Source organism: Ammospiza nelsoni, chromosome 6 (genome assembly GCF_027579445.1).
Source record: "Ammospiza nelsoni isolate bAmmNel1 chromosome 6, bAmmNel1.pri, whole genome shotgun sequence".
Classification (NCBI taxonomy): domain Eukaryota; kingdom Metazoa; phylum Chordata; class Aves; order Passeriformes; family Passerellidae; genus Ammospiza; species Ammospiza nelsoni.
In genome coordinates, this window is record NC_080638.1 from 47,095,542 (window position 1) to 47,120,078 (window position 24,537).

Below are 24,537 nucleotides of genomic sequence, written 5' to 3' on the forward strand. Positions count from 1 at the left end.
TGTGCTCTGGTGTTGCACAGAGCACTGCTGGAATGGGTTTCCAGATGAAAGACTGCAAAGAACATTATTTTTCTACAGAATTGCCCAATTCCTTCGTTAGCTGTCCCTTGCAGAAATAGCTGCCACCATGAAGCTATTTTCTATGTGAGATGAGGAGACAAGAATTTGTAAGGGCAGCAGAAGACCAGGACCATCTCCATTGCTGCATTTCCACTGCTGTGCTGGGCTGTCACCAACCCACAGTGTTCAGTGTGAGAAAAGCTTTTCCTCTGCTAAAAACAGTGAACAAACCAAGCTACAAAGCTAAGCCTGCATTTTTTAAGAAATTAAATGGTTCTAATGCATTTACTTAGTTTGTTACATTTTCAAGTTATCATTTTGGGCTGGAGTGTATTCTAATATGGAATTTTACATTAAAAATGCTTTAGCTTGCTTCACAAATCAGTAATGCAGCTTTTCCATTACTTTATTCTGTATACCTGTAACTGAACTAAAAAGCAGAAATTAAGCTAATTACCAGATACTGCTTAAAAAAAATCAATCTATTTTGCACCTGAAACCACAACACCAGGGTACATAGTAGCAAGAAAAGGAAAAACAGACCAGAAATGTGTGAAGTACTACCCAACAGCACCAACGTTTCACAAAAGTACAGGAAACCATTTTTATTTCATGCAATGTGTGTCTGTGTTCATGCCTGGAGTTCCTTTAGAAATTATATTTACTGGATTCCAAAAGAATACAGTGTCAGACATGTCCTGGGTGCAAATGGTGGTTGAAAAAATCATGGTTTTATGGCAGTACCACTTCCAGCTCCATTGCATGGAGAGATCCATGGAATGGATCCAATGGATCCTCCCTTCTCCCCCGTCTCAAGAATTTGCAATTAAGTTAATAGAAAATTAATTTTCAGCAACAGAATGCTCAGGATTGGCTTTAGTCATTACAAATGACCACCAGCGAATCTGTGGTTAAAGTTGGCCTTCTCAGCCACTACATTGGAAAAATAAACTTACTTGGTGGCTGGGAGGAGGGAGCTGGGACAGAGGCTTCTGTGGGAAGGAGGCAGAGTAGTAAGAGCCAAAGCTAATGAAGGAATAATGGAGGATATTACATAAACATGTCCTTTTTTTACCCTAAAGGCTTACAATCCTGCAGAGGACTGAAACTAAAATACCCCTCTACTACAGCCCTTTTTCAGAACCTACCAATGCAACGCTTAGTTACAATAATTTACATTTTATTCTTATGACCTCATCTTCTTCCTCAGCCCCACTGAGAGCAGCTGGAGGCAGCACCAGCTTTATGAGCACCACACACAATGGGACAGTGGCAATTGTCCCTTCATCTTAGAAAACTGCTAAAGCACAACTGGCCTTAATCCTCTGGTTTCACACACCCATTATGTGGGTGCCACTTAGTAGTTAAGTGGATACAACCTGCTTTCCTTCACAGTGTGAGTCATACAGATCACATCACTGCAACATGACAATACTTTGGGGGATAGCATTATAAAACAAAAAACATTTGAGGTTTTGGTTTCTTTCTGTTTTTCAATAAGCTCTCACATGACATCACTGCCCAAACTAAGCAAGAGATGTGCTGCAAAGGGCAAAATCACTTTGTAGGGTCTTGAAGGTATCCCACAAACAGCAATAGAAACAAAGGAAACACCTACGATGGCTTCTGGAAGAGAAACCCAAACATACCAAGCAATAGGAACATCCTGCCTCTCATGTCCCAAACACAACTGCCCTCTTGCAAGTGGAGAAGGATCAGTGCTGCTATTCATGCACAAATTTTGTGTTTCTTACAAAGAATTGCTGCAAGTCCAGTTGTCTAACCAGCACCTACAATGGGCTTGGATTGTTTTTTCCATGAAGTTTACCATAATTATTTCCCTTTTTAGTAATGGTTTACTATGGGATAAAATAAAGAATTTTATACTGATTTATTTTTCCGATATATACTGATTTATATACTCAGATGTATTTGTTGGGTCTAATTACATTCACCTGACTACCTCTATATTTGAATGCCCATGGCATGGAACCACTGAAGGAAAATTTGGCTCAGGTAGGATCTGAACCACCCTCTGCAGATTCCTCCATGCTGTCACACCTTGAGTTAAATGTAGAGCCCACAGCTTTCATGCCTGTCATCTTAAATGTTGTGAATGCCTGGGAACTGAATCAAGAACTGCTGAATAGGAAAGAAATGAGAGGCAGTAATTGCAACAGCTTGGTTAAGAAGAGTTTTCTGAAGTATAATGTTTCTTTGGTTTAATATTTTTGTTTGAATAACATTTCCAGAAGAGGCCTATTAAAACAATCCAGGTTTGGTTTAGGTAGAAAGATAAGTAGCCTTTTAAAATACATCCTTCAACTCTTTTGCCTGAGCTCTCAGTACTACAGAGCACTTCTGTCTTTATAGCACTTTCTTTGTTCCACTGTATCCACTGCAGCTGTGGGTAACTTGTGCTTTGCTGCTGCACCTCAGCTCTGAACAGGTGTCCCACAGGTAAGGGAGTGGGAGTGGCTGCATCTTCCCAAAAACAGAGCAACCAAAATTCCCTGCAGCCTTTCCCTGAGCACTCTGCTGCTCTCCAGCCATTATACTTCCCAAGCAGCCACTGGATGCTTCCCACCTGAAACAAGATGTTTGCCACTCACCACCACCCATGTCACTTCTTTTGTCTTTTGCTTTTGCCTATTTTTGAGTGTTCCTTTCTCTGCTTTCCTTTCTTCTGCCTTTTCTCCATGTTTGTTTACTGGTTTCCTGTTACTGCTTCTTTCACCCTATGTTCCATAATTCCAAAAAGCAGAGGAAATTATAAGCATTATGGAAATTAGAAGAATTGCCAACTGTCGTGATGCTAAGACCTTATGCCTTTTTGTTGTTGTTTTGTTGTTTTGTTTTAAACAGAAGGGTGGAGAAGAGAACACACATTCTGTGCTTTTTTTCCACTTCCTTTCCAAAGAAGTAGTGAATGAGTTGGATTGCTGATTTCACACTTAACAAAAAAAACAGGTCAAGGTATCAAGGTTGTGATGGATTTACTGATAGTAAACTGAGAAAAGTATTCCTGTTCTAGCATCAAATAGACTGAGAAAACCATCTAATACTTCTTAGATGCAAATGATTTTGGCAAGGAACCTTATTGTGGCTTTTATGCATATTAGACACCTAAAACTATTCTGTTTGTATTTCTAAAAGGAGATATCTAGAGTTTAAGTCTGAAGTCAAAGCTAAGTGAAGAGCAGAAGGCAGGACCAACAAAATCAATGGGTTTCGTGTAATCACCCAACAGTGAATGGCATGAAGAATGACAGCAGGCCTTGGCAAGCACATGGATCTATCCACATGAGGAGAAATCAAATGTTGCTAAAAATTTTAGAAAAACAGAGCCAGTTGCAAGGAAGCATAAAAAAACATTCAGAACAAAAAAGCACACAAATGCAATGCAGCTAGGGGTGTTTACATCACTGATGTGGCAATTCATTTTGTGATTTGCAGTCTTACTTCCCCTTCTGCAGGGTCTACAGGATGCTCCTTTTTGTCCAAAACATTGACAAGATGACTTCTCTATAGCTTATGTTAACAGAATTATTAAAAAAAAACACCTTCAGGATTAAGGCTGGTCACTGACACTGACAATGAAACAGGGAACATGCCACCTTGCTGTGACACTCTTACACCTTGCCCAGCACACCCAGCCCTGGGTGGGACCCCAAGGCAGGACAGGGGCTGCATGGCCGTGCTCAGGGCGGCTCAGGGGCGCTGGGGCTCTTGGCAAACTTTCCTTCAGCTCAAACTGTGGGCTCAGGTGCTTCAGGCAGCAGCTGAGAGAACTGGATCATGGTTTTAAACTAAGCCACTCCTGAATGCTATCCAAGTCCTGCTCTTGGTACTGAAGTCCTTTGTTTTGGTCTTGTTTTAGACTGAGGAGATGTCTCACCTGCTGGACCTGCTTTCTGATGGCACAAGTGCAGGTTAGCATTAACCTGACTGCACTGTGGCAACTTTCAGTTCTAAATGTGTTTATTTTTTATATTTCCTTGCTCCTAGGAGCTGGATTTTCCTTATTCTCTTTTTTTTCTAATTATGTTTATTAGCTTTCAAGTGCATATTTATTTTATTAACCAAAAAGTTATTTTTACTCGGTTCTCCATTTAATTTCTTCTATTACCAAAAATATTGCTGACTAAAGATCCCAAAGATGTACATTTGCTACTAACCAAAAAGACAAGCTACAGTAAAAAATCATCCACTGTAAGTTATTAAATTATACAAAGACCTTTTGCTTCCCCTTCCCTGGTGCAGAAGAGGTTTTCTCCAGCTTCAGGCAAAGCCCTCCTGCTCTCAGTTCTCTCTGATGCTTCCACATGAAAGGCTGTCACTGGTCCCTCCACATTCCAGCTTCTTCCCTGACCTATCCTACAGGGTTCTGTCCTCCTCTGACTTATCAGTCGAGCATCCAGCCTCGAGCTCCAGTGCCTATCAGAACAGGCAGCATGTCTCCATGTACACATGCTTCAAGCATGGGTGGCAACAATTAGCAAGTTACTATAGTAGCATTTAATGTAAACAGCAAATGAGGCACAGTAGCAAGCACCATCACAGACAAAAAGACCAAAAACACCATAAAGCTGCCAGCTTGGGCCATGCTGACCGCCAGCTCTTCCCTTCAGCAGAGAATCACAGCTACATTATGCTCCAAACTGTGACTGAGGCTCTCCTCACTCTCCTCAGCATTTGTGACCATTCCCAGCTGGCTGCCCCCATTTTTACCTGGCAAACCACAGAGCAGTTTCACCAGGGAAAACACTGGCTACCAATGCAGGCTGCAGGAGGAGGAGGAACAATGCTGGCAGTTTAGTTTTTGAAGAGCTCCTCAGCTTCCAGCTCCCATGCCAGCCCTTTAGAGCAGCAGTGAAGTTTGGAGGAGAGTGAAGCAGGGAGACCTGGAGGCTGCAGCCCTCAGCCCAGTCCCTCCCACCCCTTGCTGCTCATCTTCAGCTCTGGTGTGGCCTTTGGGATTCCTCAGGGGAAAAGCACCAATGGACAAATGATCAGTGGAGAGGCACAGCATTCATGAAGGGCATAGGGGGAGGGAGGAGAAGAGGATCAGTGACAGGGATTGGAGGAACAAACCCTCTCGATCCACACACCTCCTTCACTGGGGGAAGGCCTACAGAAGAGCTCGCAGAGCCTAGGGTTTTGTGGGGAAAACTCAGAGACAGAAAAATATGGACTTTGATCTGGCAGTCTGAGTAGGACAGACTATGAGTGAGCTCTGAAAAGTCATCCATCTTGATCCAACAAAAGGCAACTTGAAAATAGAGGCAGGACAAATCTTACTTCAAGTGCGAAAGTCCTGCACAGATGTGTTTAATAAGGGATAGAATCACAGCCATAAAAGAGCACACTGCAAACAATTTCCCTAGTAAAGAGAAGATATAAACACCAGAGACTAATTTTCACATACAACAGACAGACAGAAAACAAGGTTATGAGACACATCAGGTCTAATCACAATTCTCATATGCAATTCCCCTAAACTGAAATACATTACTGCCAAAATCTCCCTGTACACTCATCACCAAATCCTCAGAGTTTTTGCTCCTGTTGAATAGCAGCTGCATGACTGGCAAGACTTTGCTAAGAACCAGCATGCTGAGAAACCTGATAACTGTTTAGTTCATCAACTTCTTTAAAATAAATATTCACTATAGATTGATATATAAAATATATTAGCTAAGACAGTTGGGTAACTAGTTTTGTATAGCACATAACAAGGAGAGCACAAAAGTTTGGCTCTGTAACTTTTCTCCTCCTTCTCTTCTACCTGCAAGCCCTCCCATTCCTTCTGTAACCAACACGCACACAAAATGATTACAAGAAGAAATGAGGTTTAATTCTTTTTCATCTGGCATAAGAAAATGCAAGAGATGAAAAACACCAAAGCCTCTTGACTGACCTAAACAAGTGCCACTGTCAAAGCAATGCTGGCTTACACAGAAAGAAAGTTTTCTGTGCACAGCAGAATGCCACAATGGAAGCAGTGCTGATAATTAGTGATTTTTGATCCCTGCTATACTGCATGAAAATTAATCTGTAATGTTTCTCTATGGCATGATTTAGACAAACAGCTGATGAAACCTTCCTCACTTGTACCAAAACACAGCTTTGTTCAGGATTTTATTATCACTGAAATGTTTTTCCAACTTAGAATCTCAGTTATGTTGCAGGATAGAATACATGCTCGAGGCGACAGCAGGTCCATTCAAAGAAGCGGATGATTGGACATTTTTACAGTCAGAAGAGAAATCTGAATAGAGACATCTCCCAGCTAGTCCCAACTCTATTAAAAGTTCAAATGTATAAAATATAATGCTCAGAAAGTTCTCTCTGAATCTCCCCTATGATGCTGAGAAAATAAAATCAATTCATATTGCTCTGAAATTCTATTTTTGCCACTGCTGATATCCCAAACTTTATCGACAAGAAGACTACAAAATCCTCACCCTGGTCCTCATTTCCAGCAGAGAGGCTCACAGCCCAGTCAAGTAACACAGCAATAATCTCTCTTCCACTGAGAATACTTTTATTCACAAGGCAAAAATTGGAGTTAGACTTTTAGGTAGTGGGCAAGGCACTCGCAAAGTGAGCAAATCTATTTTTGCTCATAGAACTAATTTAATGTTTAAGTGCAACAAAAACACTAAATTAGCCATGAAGATCATGCATATCCAACGGCTTTCACCAGACATGACTGTGACCCAGGCCTCTAAATACAGAAATATTTCAGTCACAAGGAATCAACTCTATTATTTTCTGCTTCATCAGATATGATGTTTCCCTTTGACCAGCCATAGAAATATAATTTCTATTATAATAATTAAACATTTATTAAAATACTATATATTTAAGAGTTAATATATGGTCTCTCTCTGTAATAAAATATGGAATACTCTTTTTATCTATGCTATTTAGATCTCAAAACTTAAAGGAAAAACATTCATGCTGAAAATAGATCAATGTACAGCACTAGGTCAGAAATAGCATCTCTTGATTAAAACCCCAAGAACTTGCTGTGAAACTGTACATTGATTAACAATTCGCTTTTTCCTTTCATCCACATATTTTGTTTTCAACATCTGGCAGTGAGTGGAATACAAACCCAGATTATCTGACACTGAAGCAAAACTAGCAGCCTCAGTGTGTCCATCCTTCTGGCAGACTCCAGGTCCTGTCTGTCAGACACAGAGTGCTCTGTGTCTCGGGTCATTTCTTACGCATGCAGGGCACAGCAGAATGTCACATTGCAATCCTGGGTGTTTCATGCCTGGTACCTCATGCAGTTTCCTCTTTGCAAGTCTCCATGTCTCTCTCAATGAGGCATATGCACACACTTCCAAACAAATAAGCTGTGTTTTCAAAAAGATATTAAATATGAGATATAGAAGACTACAGTGTTGTTAAAAGAAATGGCTGACACAGCCAAAAGAAATTCCTATTAAAAGTATGATGTTCTGAATATTCATGTGAACATTCTAACTTATTAAATATTAGCTGTTCATATTAACATTTGGGATAATTATTTTGTCACAAATATGTTTTTCCCTATGTAGGAATAGGAAAGCAAGGACATGGACAAAAGGCTGAAGGCTGAACTCAGCTTTGCACTGCTGGGGCCTGTCCATGTGCAGTGCTGAGCAGATTGTGGCAGCCATGGCACGAACACCTACCTGCAGTCGTCCCCTCCAGCACTGACCACGTATCTGTCTCCACTTGTGAATCGAATATTCGTTAAGTGGGCAGAGTGACCTAAAAATCGTTTGTGTTTTGCCTGGAAAAAAACCCAAACAACAGAATGAGAGAGTCTAAATATTCTGTACCCTCCTAAATCAGAACAGGCATGCATGTTTTCATCTACCTTTTTATTCCATCACATACTTATAATGTTCAAAAGTTATATAGGTTAGCAAATGTGAAAAATCTCCTGAAGGAGAACTGCTATAGAGCTCCAATGCAGATTAAATTGTCAGCCAATAAGAGAACAATTGCAAATTGGAAAGAATGCTCAAGCTAACAAAAAAATATTAAATATATCTTGTCACATGACTAACTAATTGTTTTTCAGTGTTAGGAATTTTACACAAAACTTGGAAAAGTTTTGTGTAAAATTCCTGACACTGAAAAACAATTATTTTCATTGCAACTCTGTGAGCAGTTTACCCTGTGCAGTCTCAAATCCTGATAATTAACAGTGAAAACAAATTTAAAAGCCATTATAAATTAAAATTATAAAAACCAGTGAAACAATTCAACAGTGTTAGTGAAAAATATGTAAACTTTTCATCCATGAAGATCCAGAGATGGGACTAAAATCACCATCTATCTTCCTCATCTATCAAATGGATCAGAGATGTGGAAATTACTAAGGGCTTTGAGATTTTTCATTAGGCAGGCACTATGCTAAAGCAGACTGGCAGACAGTATCAACACTTTCAAGAGGTTATAGCAAGAGCTCCTGCACAAAATGGTGGGGAACCTCTGATGTGAAGAGTGCAATGACACTATGGAGCTAAGGAGGTACTAAAAAGCTACAAATTTAGAGAAGAAAATATTTCCATCATATGTCTTTTAGAGAAACAAGACAAGATCCTAATATCAACAGTACTTGTTGTTGTAACTGTGCAAAAACAAGTTCTTACAAATTTTTCAGGACATGGAAAGTCGAACAGTTTGACCATGCCAAAATCATCGCCCGTTACGAGATTGATTCCCGAGTGAGAGACACAAGCACAGTTCACATCAGCTTTTTCAGCATGCCTGGACCAGATTCCAATTACTTCATCCCCAAGAACACTGAAACAGAAGACCAAGAAATTATTTTGGAAACCACTGCAAAAACAAGAGTCAGGTAATAGAAATCAGATCTCATATTCTAACTGGTTCTATAAAAATGCAACGTTTACATTTTATTTTCACACATTCATACCTTACATAGCTTTTATTCTGTAATTAATTTTTGAATCATTCCATAATTGCTCCCCTGTGTACTGAGGGAATTTGCTTTGCACTGCCTTTTTCTGTGCTGCATTTAGGGGAGCTGCTGCTAGAGCAGATGGGTGTGTTAAAAGAAAATATCTGACTGAAGGGATTAAATATACTTTTAAATAGTAGGTGCTTCTCCTGGAAGTTCCAGGTGTTCCAACAGGTGTAAATACATGAATCACTTACCTTGTCCAAGTAGCCCATGTTATTCTGTCAATCACAGCCTGGTCCACAAGCTGCTTTCCTGAAGGCACTTCATACACTTGCCTTTTGTACGACCCCGTAGAGACCTTTGAGGTGACCACAGAGAATTTACAATACATTAACTTGTTTCAAAAGATGAAAATATAATTCTAGAGGTCTTTGAAAAGCATTTTGTGACAGTTACTATTTACTCCATAGAGTAACAGCTATCAAGAAAACTTAGTCAATGAGTTGAAAATTCTCAAAAATCTATGCAAGCATATAGCAATAGTGAGAAAGCATGAGATACTAATATTTAAATTTCTAATTAGTAAAATATAACTGAAACAACTCATATTCTGCATGTATGTGTTAGTGCATTAGTATATACAAATAAGGCAAAATAAATTCCTATCTTTAAAACTGACACACAGGTGTTTTCCTCTCAGGCTGTAAATATTGATTTGATAATAAGAGAAGCTTATTTCTCTTTTCTGATGCAGATAAAATATAGAAAGTATATTATATTTAGTTTACTTTTATTTTAAGAAATGTCTTCAGCCCTCCTATAGTTGGCATTTGTAACACCATGACTTTGGTGCTGCTCCACAAAGTCTAGCACTAAAATACCTGTAATGCCATCATTGCTGGTCAGAGAGACAAAGAATTTATAGATCCCCCAGGCCCTGCAGAATGACAGACTGTATCCTTTCTCTTTTAAGATGGCCCATCAGCATCAGATGTAAAAAGGCAGGGAGACACATCACAGGAGGTTTGAAACCTGTCTCTTATTTCTTTGGTTATTTTCTGTATTTGATCTCCAGAAAAACTGTTCAAAACTAAAGACATCCACTTACCACTACAGCAAAGTAAGTCTAATGTCAGCAACATACTTAGCTAAAAAACTACATACAACACTTAGCTAAAAAACTTAGAAGTTGTCAAAGGAGAATACTTGCAGAGTATCTGTCACAAGTATGTTTCCCATTCAGTACCTTGAACCGTTAATGACTGATACCTGGAGATAAGAGCTATCAGCAGAGAAGTCCATCTGGATCACAAAACTTGGGATATCCTTGCAATAGCTGATCCGATTTAGAGTGGGACCCAAAGTCAGATCATAAAAATCCACTGCATTCTCACTGGAACCAACTGCCAGGTAACGGGAATCTGGGCTAAACCTGAACAGATAAAAGGTTTCATGAGCACAGGCTGGCACTTACAACAGATTATAATATTTGAGAAGTGCAGAAATTTGCATTTCAAGTCTCTGCTATCCAGAACTGGAGGGATGCAGAGCATTCAGTCTGCTAAGCAAAATAACTTTTGAAATTAAATTTTCAGGGAATGCATATCCAGCAAAAGATGGCAATAATTTTGGTACAAATTACACATATAAGTGAACTGGTAACATCTCTTGAATAACTCTGTTCATTACCTGATTTCATGACCCCCTCATGGTCTAACAACTTGTGACATCCCCCTGATAACACTCTGACTCCCTTATGCTATACTTACAAGGTTAAAAAATGGAAAACTGAAGTGCTCCAACTGAAGCAAAGCCAGAACTTCTAGATGAAATATACTGAATAAAAAGATGTAAATGAAACCTTTTGTTTGCCCAAAGTATCTTTGTGCACTGGTTTCTTTTCTTTTTCTTTTTTCTTTTCTTTTCTTTTCTTTTCTTTTCTTTTCTTTTCTTTTCTTTTCTTTTCTTTTCTTTTCTTTTCTTTTCTTTTCTTTTCTTTTCTTTTCTTTTCTTTTCTTTTCTTTTCTTTTCTTTTCTTTTCCTTTTCTTTTCTTTTCTTTTCTTTTCTTTTCTTTTCTTTTCTTTTCTTTTCTTTTCTTTCTTTTCCTCTTGAAACTCAGCAGCTTCCTGAGCTGAACAAATCCCTCACAGCCACTTCTGTGTTACTGGGGAAGTTTCTTTATTTCTATTCTCTCTGAAATGTACCCTGGGACAGCTTTCCAGCTCCAGCAAGCCCCTGACTCCTAGCAGAGCTCTCCTGCAAGCTCTCTCTTTGCTTGCATTTCTCTCCCATCACACTTTGCTCTCCAAAACTTTCCTTAGCTGATTTCAACCAATTTATCTCATACAAGAAACAGCCTGTTTTTCCACTCAGGAAACAGAAGCAAAATTTTACTTCTAACTCCTGTCTAACAAACACAACAAAGTACAAACTGACAGACTGGCATTTCCATTATCTCACAATTCAGTCTTCATCTCTAAGTGTCTGATCTCATTTTACCTCCTAGGAGTCCCTTCCTTCAAGCATGTGGATCACATCACACCCTCGATGTCACTCATTGATTCCAGCTCTCTAAAATATCATTGTAATGTTTCCCAGAACACAGAGTTGTATTTTTAAGAAGCAAAATATTAGAGATTTCTAGCATACTACAATAGACCAGGAATAATTTTCTGACCTGATATCTTGAATTGCTGATCTTCTGTCCCTTTTCTTCCCCCAAATTTTTAGAGAGGTGACAAGCAGGATAATAAATTCTCCATTCTTCATGCCAATAGCTACCATATCACCTTCTGGGCTGTAACAAACAGTACGAGCTGCATGTCCTAAGCTGACTTTGTTCAGCATCTTCTGTGAAGAAATAAAAACCCAGAATAGCAACTGTTACTATTTGTCCATATTTTAAAAGCATCTTCTGCTAATAGCTTGTTAACATGCTAACAGCATTACATGGATTATTTTCAGAGTACAATAAAAAACAAGTTTCAAGTCTGCAATACCATCACAAGTCTATTTTTTTTCTCTCTAAACAAGTATTCTCTAACACCTACCTTTTCAGCAATATCCCACAGTCTTACTGTGCCATCTTCTGCAGCAGAAAGGAAAAAGTCTCTGGATGGATGTGTTGCTAGGCCCCAGATGGGTCCATCCATATGACCATTAATTAGAATGTTACATGCAGCATTTTTCTCTCCAACTTCAATTATTTCAGCATTTCTTGTCCCAACAAGAATTTTGCCCTTAAACAATAGTGAAAGAATTATCTTCAATAAAATATATTAACCTCTTATGATGAACAGTAATTAAAATATTATCTAGTAACAGTAATTAAAATATCATCTAGAGCTTTAGTTCTGTCAAGAAAGTTTCCTTAAGTCAAGTTATTAACTATTCAAAGAAAATTTATTTTTTAAACTCCTCTGAGTTATTAAAGTACAAAGCTCTGTAGATATCATGGCTGGCTGAGTTACTGCTTGTCATTTGATATTTGATATCAAAGTGTGAAAAGAAAATAGAAAATAAATTCTTAATTAGTCTTCAATAAAAATATATATGGAATATTATCCTAAGAAAGACTGAGGTCTCACAAACTAGATGTTTTTCTGCCACAATACCAGTTGCAGACACCTTCGAGCTTAGCCTTTAATTTCAAATACTAGCTAAAAGAGAAAGCAGAACTAATTTATGTGATACTCAGAAATCCACCCCAAATGATGAGCTGTATTTTCCAGCCAGGCAGTTTGCTTACCTTGCCCCTGCAAACAGAGCGAACACAGTCTGTCATTTGTCCTGTCTCTAGTCTGAAGGCACGACATCGTTTCAGCTCCTGGTCCCACAGCTTGACGGCTCCTCCTTCCTTTGAACTGTGAAGACATCAGGAAGAACCATGAGCACAACAGCTGCCACAAAAAGGACAATTAATGGATGAAAGAACTACATTATTTAATGTACTGCACTGCAAATGAGGGATTTTAGTTGGTTTTAAATTGTTTAAGATTCTGTTTGCCTGAACAGTTGATGCTAACATGCTGAGCCTCACAGCCCAGCAAAAGAAAAATTATTCCAAATCCTCCCTGTTCTACTTTACAGAACAAGTTGAAAGATGGGTGCTGTTCAGCCTAGTCTCAATGAGTAGCTCTGAGGGAATCTGTCTAGTCAGAACAGTTAAGCAGTTATCTTATAGTCAGACAGGCAGAGGTTTTCAAGTTAGAGTTGAGATGAACAGAAAAGGTATGAATTTTATTTCTATGAAATAAATGACAGATTATTTTCACTTCTGTGAAAATGTCATTTTTTTCACTGCTGTAAAATAAATTACACAGGTACAGCAGACACAACTAATAGGTATTAATTATGCAAACACTAAATATATTTCCCTCTACAAAAAAACTACTTGTGTTTCAGTACAGAACACAATGAAATAAAAAAAAAAAGTTTCTAAAAAGAAGAAAATGTTTATTGAAACAGGGATAAATCTGGCATCTTTAGTTGAGCTGGGACATGTCTAATCTGTCTTCAATCTCCTCTAACAGAAACAGAAAAACAATGTCCCACAATATCAAGCTGCTTGTGTTACAGCTTTGATTACTGAATAATCTTACAAAGAACTTCAGAATGTTTAATCACAATTACTGATTTGTACTATTATTCCTATTATTATTATTAAAAGAACTATAATGAATTATAAATTGGTACTCCTTGCAGTAGTATATTCTTTGCTTCCCACTAGCACTGTTTTGACGCATGACTGATCATTATACTCAGCAAGAAGATTTTACCAAAATAGGCTGGTGAACTGCAACTAAGGCAGGAAAAAGCATACAGTGCTCCTAAATGAAAATTTGTTTTGCATACTGTCAATACTTCATTTTCCCACAGGAGATGAATTCTGGGTTCTTGTTGTTATTCAATACAATTTGTTTCAAGTCAAATACCAACAATTAAGAGCCTCTGAAGCTAAGTGGTAGAGAGAACACCCTCCAAATAAAATCACAACAACATTTATAAATAGCAGAAGGAAATATTTCAAGCACAGAAGTAAGTTTTCAGTTCGGTCTGAAAATATAAGTGGCCTGTGTCCTGCCAAATGTGGCACTATCAAGTCATCAGATGGACTGTATTACAGCTGAAGCTTTTGCTTATCACTAGGAAGGCATAAAAAAAATTTAAATGCTTGAGGAGATATTTTGCTTGCAAGCCCAGAAAGAAAGAATCTTGCTGTATCTTAGATTTGAGAGAGGACAGCTTGCCTCTGCCATCATAACTAAGCAGATCTTTCCTTTGAAAGAAGTTGTGCATCATACTGCTATAAAATTTATGACTCATATATTCAATCCCAACTGTGCAAATCCCTTGGGTTAACAACCTCAGTACACCTTCAGTTTAAGAAGTAACCCACAAGGACTAGGTAACTTTTTGGTGCTTAAAGCTAAATGGCTGCTGGACCTAGAACATCTACAAGAAAATCTAGAAAATCTAACCATTCTATGATTCTAAATTTCAGACTAAATGCTTTCTTTTGCAATAAATGGGGGAAAAAACTGAGTTGAAGCTCATATGGGATTACCTCCACTTTGGAGGTGGTGACTGCTCTTTTCTTAATACCTAACAGGATCTGAAAGGGACTACTCTTCTACCTTTAATATCTCAAATAGTGCTGATGGGACGAATCCAAACCATTTTTAAAGAGAAAATATGCATGCAGAAAAAAAAAGAAAAAGAAGACTCACGGCCTTTCCTTGCCTCCTGTAACAATCAAGCCATCCCTTAGTGTGGTGTACATGGTGAACACAGGGCCGTTGTGAGCCTTGGCCACAATTCGTATCAACACATGATCCTTCCAAACACAAACATCTCCACTGATAGTACCTGTAAATGTCAAGTTATTCTGAAAAGGGGAAAAACATACTCATGATCTGATTCTGAGCAAGGTAGGAAGAAAAACATCCAGAAATAAACACCATTTGCATTTAGAGGCTAAATCGCTTTTGTTTGCTGCTGTAGAAGAGGAAACTGTGGAGCTGAACAAGCTTCTTCTGAGACAAAATCAAGAAGAGAACTCCCAGAACTGGTCCCTACAGAAATATGGAAAACCTCCCAGGTTTAGCTTTATTCACTTTGCACAGCTTTTCACAAAATCCCTGGAAGCTCTGCATCCTCCAACCTCACACCAAACTTCAGGCCACACAGCATACAGCCTGATTCTCACACTAAGAACCTGTCTTTTCCTAAGAAATTTTACAGAGGTTTCTCAGACCCCTGACTAATGCCTGGGTTGGGCATCAATAACAGTTATCATTTGGAAAATATCTTAGTGTTTTGTAAGACCTTCATATAAATCAGAGAGACACCACCGTGTAAAAGAGATGCTGCAGCAAAAAAAGGCAACCACAGCCCAGTTAGAGTTTCAAAGATCAAAATCAGTGAAAAATCAGTCTGGACCAAACAGTCAGATGGTCAAACAGGACAGAAATGCAGACAATCAAAGCAAAGGACCACTTCACAAAAGGAATCTGTGCCTTTCTGCCCAGCTGAAGATATGAGTACTGCTCATGCAGAGCAACTCCAGACTCAGCAGTGCTGTGGAACTTAACAAGATGGCCTGCACATGTCCCAAAACCCCCAAAGCAAAAGAAACCCCTAATGCAGTTGCCTTACAGTGTCTGACATTAACAAATGCCCTAGGACGGCACTGCTCTCTGATCACCCATGAGCAGTAGCACATACAAATGACAAAACCATCACTTTCAGGTGGGCATAAAATCAGCCTCATTTCTACTGTTTGGTTCTTGCACTCTAGGCTCAGTTTTGTTTTACCAGGATTAAATAACAAGCAGTTTTTTATCAGTTCAAGGCATCCATGTTTTTTTTCCAGAAAACATACAAACCTGTAGCCTTTTCTACTATAAAGAAAGCTGGTACTAGTTCTAGCAGGTAAGTATTAGGAATGCTAAACTGAGTTTAGTAAAATAATTTATATACTCATTAACCAGGTTATAAAAGTCTCACTGAACTGAATAAAGGCAGAAGGGTAAAAAAAGTTTGGTTTCATGCATTTTCAGGTGGTTTGTTGAAGTACGTACCGCTCCAAAAGCTACAGACAGCATGGTCTGCATGCGGGCATCTTCTATGGAGCTCAGCAGCCCTTTTTTACTGAGGAGAGCTCTTCCAGCCAGTGTCCAGAACCTTACATGTTTTACTCCCACAGAAACAAACTGTGTATCTGAATCTGGCCTGAATTCTGCTACAAATATACGCTGGTTATGACCAGCTCGGCTGGCAATTTTGGCACCTGGCAGAAAGAAAATGGACATTGTGACTTTGCTGAGAAAAATACACATTTCTGGTTAAAAATATTGAAATAAGTTTGACCCATATGAAGATTCCTCAGTTGGGATCCTTAGCTGCCATTCTGAATGTGTATCAACCCTTAAAGATGAACACAGGCATGTTCTGACCACACAGCCTTCATCCTACCTAAGATTGTATAAGATGGACAATGCATCCATCCCCACAGGATCTATCAGACAAGCTATGAAAGATCACTTGTTATTAACTTAACAGCTGATATTTAAAATTCTGAAAGTCACTAGTTATTAACAGCAATCCCCAAAGAGAGAGGAAGTAAACCTCTAAGACTAGAGAATCAGATCCATAATCTGGGCATGGCTTTGTCAGACAGAAAGGAGACAAGGAAAGGAGCTCAAATCTCTTTAGCCTAAATCAGAAATACAGATCAAAGCTGATCTGAAAACATGTAGCATAGCTTAAGGCAACAATTATATAAGATGCATAGAGGAGTTATCCTGGCACCCTATTTCTGCAATTTGCAACTTTTGGGAATAATTTCAGGAGTATGACAACCTAGTCAGTAATCAGACTTTAGAGAAGAATAAAGTAGTAATAATAACACTTTGTGTTATTGTTGTGACCTTTACACAATAGTTTCAAAGGAGATATATTCAGCAGTCACTAGAATGGGTAAACACATCTATTTTAGATCTTGTTGTACAGAGCATAGTGCACAGCATTTATTTAATAATTTTTGATCGGCTGATGCTTTAAAGTTACACTTGCTCTTGACTCAAGCCAACATACCTCTAACAATGTGAACACCCTCTGCAAAACCAGTCTCTTTCCTACCTTCCTGCCACTTCCAAATGGTAATGGTGTGTTCAGGATCCAGCCCTACGGAGAGCAGCAGTTTGCCAGTGGCACTGAAGCTGACGGAGCAAACGCCCTTGGAATGGTAGCACCGCAGCACCGACAGCGTCTGCTTGTTCATTGCATCCCACACGTGAATAGAAGGAGCTGTAGCTACACAAATAGAAAAACATGCCATTAGTAGTCATTTTGAAAATGTGCAATGATTTACTTATTGAAGCAGTTAGTACTTTTTCATGAGACAAAATTGCTGTGATCAGATGGGGGAAAATATAGGAAAGAAAAGAGATTTTGGCCTCCATTTGGAAAACAATTTATGACAAACAGGATCATTAGGTAGGATGAACAAGTTGGCCACATTAGATTATCTAAGGTGTTAATTTGTTACTTAACTTGCTATGGGACTCATGTAGCACAGCAGAAGTTCTAAAAGCAAGAGCTGTCTTCTCCTGTTTTGCTCTTATTAAAACATAGAGCACCATGTTAACTCAAAAACCTTCATAAATAAAGCTGCTCATCAAAAATGTAACCTCTCCATGGGGCTTTTGGACAACTGATGGCTACAGAGAAATCAGTTTACAGTGCAGGGCCAAAATCTCCTTTCTACAAAATGGCCACATGTCTGAAATGCTTGCCCTCTTAGGAGAACATCAGCCGAATTGTCAGCTTGCCTACTGACACAGAACTACAGCATTGAGTCTGCGTTGTTTAGACTGCGAGCTCTCTGCAGTAAAAAATGTCTTTCCATGCTACTAATGTATGTGATCATCTCTAACATGATGACAGCTGTTTTTTTCCCCAAATGCAATGCCTGCTCAAAAGATCTTGCCATCCACATATATAGTTTACAATCTCTGAGCAGCATCTAAGGCATTTCCAGCATAGTAAGATTCTCAAAATTCTTCACTTCTGATCTCTAATATATTTGACTGCAGAGTCCTAAGGTTACTGGTTCTTACCATAGATCCAGATTTACATAAACTAAATTCTCTTTTGGATTAATGCTTTGTGTTTCTAATAGATGAATCTAGGCCCTCAAAGGCATACATGTGATGGGAAACATTAGGCACAGGGACTTAGGCAAAATTTCAGCCACATGAAACTCAGTTTTTGAGCACAATTCCACAGCTGTTCTGAAACAGTCTTTAGAACATACTTCCTCATTTCTTTTATTTCCCATTTGAATTTCCTCTCATGGCAGCAACAAGATGTTATCATTACCTTTCGAAAGGTACCACAGCATAGTATGGCCATGCCATTAAAACAGAAAGGGCAGGAGTTGACAGCAACTAGCACTTCCCAAGAATTGTCAGCCCACTCCTTGCTGTTCTTATGGGAAGCTGAGGGAAGGGAAACCTTTATTATAGCTCTGAACTGTTTTTCACTCTTCAACCCTCCTCTTGCTAAAACTCTCTATTACCCTTGAATAGTGCACCTGCTCTATAACCTTGGCCAGAAGTTTTCTTTTGGGTGGCAGATAGAAATTCTCACCTAGTTTTCCTGAATAAGAACTGACAAAATCATTCAGAGCAAGATCTGCAAGACAGAGAACATGGACTCTGAGGTCCTTCCATGTGATGGAGTCCTTCTGAAAGTCTCTGTCCTGAAACTGAATCCTGCCTGTGTACTCAACACTTTCACAAGAGAGATGTTCTAAGGCATCATCTCCTTCTGGGAGCAGTTTAGATAAAGCTACCATGGGCTGGCAGGACAGAAAAAATCTTTAGTAAGGTGGACCAAATCTACACCAAATCATTAGGAAACCTTAATTACCATTCCAGGCTAGTACAAACACTGCTGCTACAAGAACACCTGCATCACTGTAGACAACTGAAAATTTGAACTAGAAAAGCAAAAGTTGTTGGCAAGGATGCCAAAAGCCATCAATAAATTTTAAGTAAAACTATTCAACTTTCCAATGAAAGCAGGCAGCAGCTTGGATTCCAGACTAATGGTTCCAGAAACAAGAAAAAATTTAAGAGTGCTCGTTTCAGGCAGCAACAACAGAATTTAGCAATATACACAAGCACAAACTGAAGTTGCAGAAGGAAGAAGGCACATGAGACAAGGAAAGTGTCCAGCTACCCTATACAGTACTATAGATGTTCTTTCATTTAAATATCCATATCATCATTGCTTTTTTAAAATACAGGCTAGAAGTGTGGGAAAAAGTACCTATACTCTTCCTGCCATCCTTAGAGCAAGCACCATTTGCCATATTTAAGAGAAGTAAACACACATTAAAGATGTCAATGTACATTTGTTCTTACAGAATAAGCTTTAGATCCACATGAAGATTATTACACTTTCTATTACACACAACCACATTTATGCATCTCTGAAGATTCTTCACAAGACAAATGATGGCTGCACAACAATGAACTCATTCGCACATGATGGTGATGAGTTTTAGAAATTACAGTTGAAAAAAAACACATTAATAAAAAATATCTCAGTTAAGACCGTCAAATGTCAAAGACCCAAAATGATAGAGGAAAAATTAAATTGACATCACAAAAAGCATTTTGGATCAATGGTAATAACTGCATGACAATTGTACATAAATGTGAAAGGTGATTTGTTTTTTCACTCAGTCACCTAGGCCTCCTCAGTAGAATTTACCTTAGAAATGCATGTTTCAAATTACACTCAATTGAAGGTCTAAACCAAATGTTGTCAGCCCCAACATGTCTACAAAACTGGCAAGCATACCCAGGAATGCTACAGCAGCAGTATGTATTAGAACTCACTAATCACTAAGCAGCAAGAAGGGAATATGCTTCAACAAGAGTAGTTTTTAAGTGTGTTCTAACATTTTTAATTTTTCTATATTTACAGTATGCCGAGCTGTTTTGACTTCTATTCAGTGCTGACAGTAATATGACTGGTACATGGGATTTAATAAACTATAAATGAATTCACACCACTTATGGCTCTATAAAGCTGCAGATGGCTACTAGATAGACTAACTGCACCTGAAGATGTCAAAATTTTGTTTCCCTTACCTGACATATCTGCTGAGTCTCCTGTAATGGAAAAGCAGCAGAAAAATAATTAGATCAGAAATAAGATAAGTGCTAAAGAAAATATATGCCACATTCAGTGTAATTTCTTAACACACACCTTGATGTCATCTTTTTTGCATTGCAGCAGCACCAATATTGCTGTTAAAGATGAGTAATTACTGATAAAAGGAGGTCACATCAGAAATAAATCATAGAATGAATATATTGAATGAATGAATATCTTTTGATTTCCATTTCAAGCTACAACACAAAAATCTAGTTTTGGTGTATGTTAGGTCACTCTCAGCCAAAATAAATGAAAAACATATTTTTTCATGTCATTGATATTTGAAAAAAATAAGTGAGAAAAAATGTTAAGAAGTAGCATGTGAGTACCTGAAGATTCAATAAATCTTTACAAATCATGATGGTAACACAATTTGTGCAACCATATGAGTAGGAAAAGTAGCAGCAGTTCTTTATAGAGTATATACTCTTCTCAACATCCCTTCAAAATCAGAAAACATGTGCTGTTTTAAGATATTTGACTTCCATTTAATTTTCTGCTTAAAAGTATATGTAATTTCTAAGTGTCATCTGCCTGTGATTGCTATGCCTTAATCCACATTACAAAACAGTTAATAATTGTGCTACTGCTAATTGATGTAGAGATTATTATGAAAATAAAAAAAGGATTAAGTCCTGTGTTTTGTCTCGGGTAAGATGAACACTGTAGAAGAAAACTTTTCACATTCCTCCACTACAGAAAGGCAAACAGGGACAGATTAAGAAATATGATGAAAAAGCAAGTTCTTAAAGGCAATAAAAGGTTTGTAATTCTGCAAATGTTCAGACCATAGATAAATATCTGCAGATGAATTTTTCCATTTAAATAATCTCCATTAAAATTTGTTTTAAATGATGTGAGGCAAGAAACTCACCAGGAAAGAAAGCTATTTTAGCTAAGAGGCTACTATTATCAATGAATCAATTTTAATGAGACAGGCACCTAAAAATCCAAAAGACACAGAAAAGCAGGTAATAAACTCTGCAGAACTGTTTTTATTTATATGAAACCTCTAAAACACACCTAAACGAAAGAAAAAGTTATTTTGGCTGAAATCAAATGAGGGGGTTTTTTTGTATTCTATGCCCTGAAGAATATAATGTGTGTTTGAATCTGCTGAGAACCAACAGAAGATATGAAAACTACAATCAAATTGTAGGGCTACAAAAATCACTTCTACAAAATCTAGAAACAGCAATTTCTACCAGCTATGCCAATGCAAAATGTGGGGGTTTTTGTTCTTTTTTTTTTTTTTAACCTGGTTAGTTCATAGACCTTTATGTCACTATGAAATATATATATGTTTTCCCTCTATATCTAAGTTTATCTGTAGGGAACCCCATTAGGGTTTTGGTTCTGCCTTTAATATTACAACTATAACATATCCAACCACCAAGTAGGTATTATAGAACTATCTGATGAGGTAAAACCTCATAAGACTGACATGTATTTTAGGAAATGAAGGTTAGATCTATTCAGATTCTTTGGAAGGTCTAATGCAAGCTGTTAGTTCAATACAACCAGACTAATGTAATGGGGCTTAAGATTTCTGAAAAAATAGTTTTGATAATACTCCAAGCAAAAGATAAGTTAAATCTTTCATGCCTCAATATTTTTTGTCATCTTCATTCAATTACACTCAAAGGAACATACAAAGAGGACAGGTAACTGAGTAACACTCATACAAACGGAGATAGCATAATCAAATATTTTATGATTTATCATGAATTTACAAGGTCCTGATTGCATGCTGTTAATTCTTTTTACAAAAATACAAACATACCTACTTGGCCAGTTGCCACTATGTTGGTAAACTTGGGATGCTGATTCACAGTGAGGCACAAAATATCATCATTGTGTTCCTGGTAAAATGACTGAGAGCCTAAAAATAAGAAAAAAATAAATCAAACCATAGTTCAACTTTAATTAAAACATTTATACACACATAGACATGGCTAATGTTTGAAAATTTCATAGTATTTGTTAGAAAACAGCATTATGGTCATGTTGCATTTTGAAGCTTAAAACCAGAAAACAGAAACTCCACATTATTTATCCGAACTTCAACACACAGCCCTCAGTAACTCCAGACATTTCCCTCAAGTTTTCCACATGAAGTTGCTTAACTGTCTCAAAATGGCATTGTGTACTTTTTTAAACTGGGTTATTGTGAAAGAATATACATGATACAGATGACTGAAAAGTAAACCAAATCAAAATGTTACCTTGTTCTTAGAAAAAAAAAATACAGTTATTCATTGTTCAGCTCTTTTCGTTTCTGTGATCATTTCAACACGCAAATTTCAGAAAACTAATACCAAAAAAAACAAATCTTCACTTCCTTAAAGCTCAGCCTCCAGGAACATTTCAGTACACTTTTTTGTTTATATAGCTATTATGAATATTCTCTACAGACTGAAATTTTAGGAACAAATAATTTTTTTTTCACATACTTTTACAATACTTAAAGTATATTATTTACTTTATAAACTGTAAGTCCATGAGTGTGAAGAAACATTTTCCCTCCAGTGGGTTTTCTCCTACCTGTTGCCACATTATACAAGATGCCAACAGATGCAGTGTGATAAATTACATCAGCACCATCATTCAAATAGTGCACGTTGTTTCTGCAGTCCTTGCCTCGGTACCCAAATACCAGCTCCAAAATTAGGTCCTAAAAAGATATTCACATCAGTAGATTGAGCAAACCTTAAAGCAGTTATGAATTTCTTAAAGCAGTTACGAATTTCACATTCTTCTGTAGGATTCAATTTTTTAAATTATGTCCTTATAAAGTGACATTCAAGGCAACAGAAACTGGGCTGGTGCCTCCCCTGTCAGTTTACAGAGCTGCTCATTCTTGTCACACACAGCTGTGTCACCCTTTTCCCCTCTCAGGGGGATGCTGCAGAATGTGCATAGAGTACACACAGACATATATATACACTGGAAGAGATACTCATACACATGAACATAAATAAAATGCAGTGAAGAATAAAGTTAAATTAATGCAGAAGACACTAAGAAACAACGAATGACAAACACCGGTCCACAATTTAATTCCAGCCAGCAACTAGAAACCCAAATTACAATCTAAAACTTCTAAAGCACTGATGTCAAAAAGCTGTTTTTTATGGTACACCAAATATTTTGCAGAATCAAAAATATTCAGATTGGTAAAGAACAGCATTTTCCAAGGTTAGATGAAATTTTCACTTCAGATTAATCAAAAATTGGTATGTTTATTTGCAACTGCCATGTAATGAAAAAACAGGTGGCAAAGCTAAACTCATCATTAATAGAATTTTTTAAATTATTCTTAAAACTTTTATTATGATGAATTTAAATGGAAGTTTTAAAATAAATTCTAAGAAGATTGGAATTTAAAAATGCTTAGTTTTATTAACAACAATACACCCTTTAACAATCCAGTTATTTATACAAGGCATCCTGCTTTCTACAGCCAGTTCTAGGGTTTCATGATTACTAAGAACTGAATTATACTCCATTTTATTTGCAATAAAAAGAAATAGTCTTTTTTTTTATTCACAAGAAAAAGCTATCTCCCACTTTTTCTACTCTTTACCTGCTATTCACTATTTCCACCTTTGATATGTTTAGAATAAAATAATCATTTAATGTATTCATAGGTGTGTCAGTTTCTGGCAAAACAAAATCCTAAAGGAAGAAGCGAAAAGCACCACTTTTCTTACCTCTATGGGTCTCTTTTTTTTCCCCACATTGTTTGTCTGCAGTTTCTCCGGCTGAGGCAATGCCCTACTAACTGGAGGTCTGAAACAAAGAACTGTGAATAAGAGAAGGCTGTCCGTCACCCATTCCATGCTAACAGCAACCTTCCAACCTGCTAAGGCTTTGGGAAATCTTACAGCCTGTCCTACTCAACTCATATGCATATTCATCTTCAAAACAAATATGTCTGTCAAAGGAGAAGGACAAAACCTAAAATCCCCTGTTTAACATGCTAGGTTCTCTAATTCTTCAACAATCCATGGAGCTAATGCAAAAGCTTGTTTTAAAATGACTGAGCACTTTTAGAATCTTCTTCACTTTTTCAAACTATGTTTTTATGGTACTTTCATCTTCTCTGCAGCAATTTTACTGAAGAGAGGCTTAGCTGATTAATCTAATAATGCCTGTTCCCACATGCCTTCAGCAGACCCCTAAGTTTTTTTTCCTGTTTTTGTAATAGTTTGTAAAGAACTCCTGGTGCACCTGCCCATCCACTCCTACATCAACTGAAATGTGATATTGATCAAACCTTATGTGGAAGAAAACCAAGACCATG

The 24,537-nt window shown here is 37.7% G+C and overlaps 1 protein-coding gene across 1 annotated transcript in view; it reads right to left on the reverse strand.

Moving 5' to 3' along the window:
• Nucleotides 1–5,065: 5,065 nt before the first annotated feature.
• Nucleotides 5,066–24,537, reverse strand: part of EML5 (EMAP like 5) — a 92,431-nt gene continuing 72,959 nt past the window's right edge. Inside the window, exons 28-42 of the mRNA XM_059473992.1 lie at nucleotides 23,945–24,023; nucleotides 22,776–22,905; nucleotides 22,015–22,113; nucleotides 20,165–20,185; nucleotides 17,139–17,312; nucleotides 16,079–16,287; nucleotides 14,726–14,883; nucleotides 12,745–12,859; nucleotides 12,047–12,235; nucleotides 11,674–11,846; nucleotides 10,265–10,427; nucleotides 9,250–9,353; nucleotides 8,721–8,874; nucleotides 7,752–7,852; nucleotides 5,066–7,430 (exon numbers count right to left, since the gene is read on the reverse strand). Of these exons, the coding sequence (XP_059329975.1) occupies nucleotides 7,394–7,430; nucleotides 7,752–7,852; nucleotides 8,721–8,874; nucleotides 9,250–9,353; nucleotides 10,265–10,427; nucleotides 11,674–11,846; nucleotides 12,047–12,235; nucleotides 12,745–12,859; nucleotides 14,726–14,883; nucleotides 16,079–16,287; nucleotides 17,139–17,312; nucleotides 20,165–20,185; nucleotides 22,015–22,113; nucleotides 22,776–22,905; nucleotides 23,945–24,023 (1,906 nt within the window). The 3' untranslated portion in view covers nucleotides 5,066–7,393. The remainder of the gene's footprint in view (nucleotides 7,431–7,751; nucleotides 7,853–8,720; nucleotides 8,875–9,249; nucleotides 9,354–10,264; nucleotides 10,428–11,673; nucleotides 11,847–12,046; nucleotides 12,236–12,744; nucleotides 12,860–14,725; nucleotides 14,884–16,078; nucleotides 16,288–17,138; nucleotides 17,313–20,164; nucleotides 20,186–22,014; nucleotides 22,114–22,775; nucleotides 22,906–23,944; nucleotides 24,024–24,537) is intronic.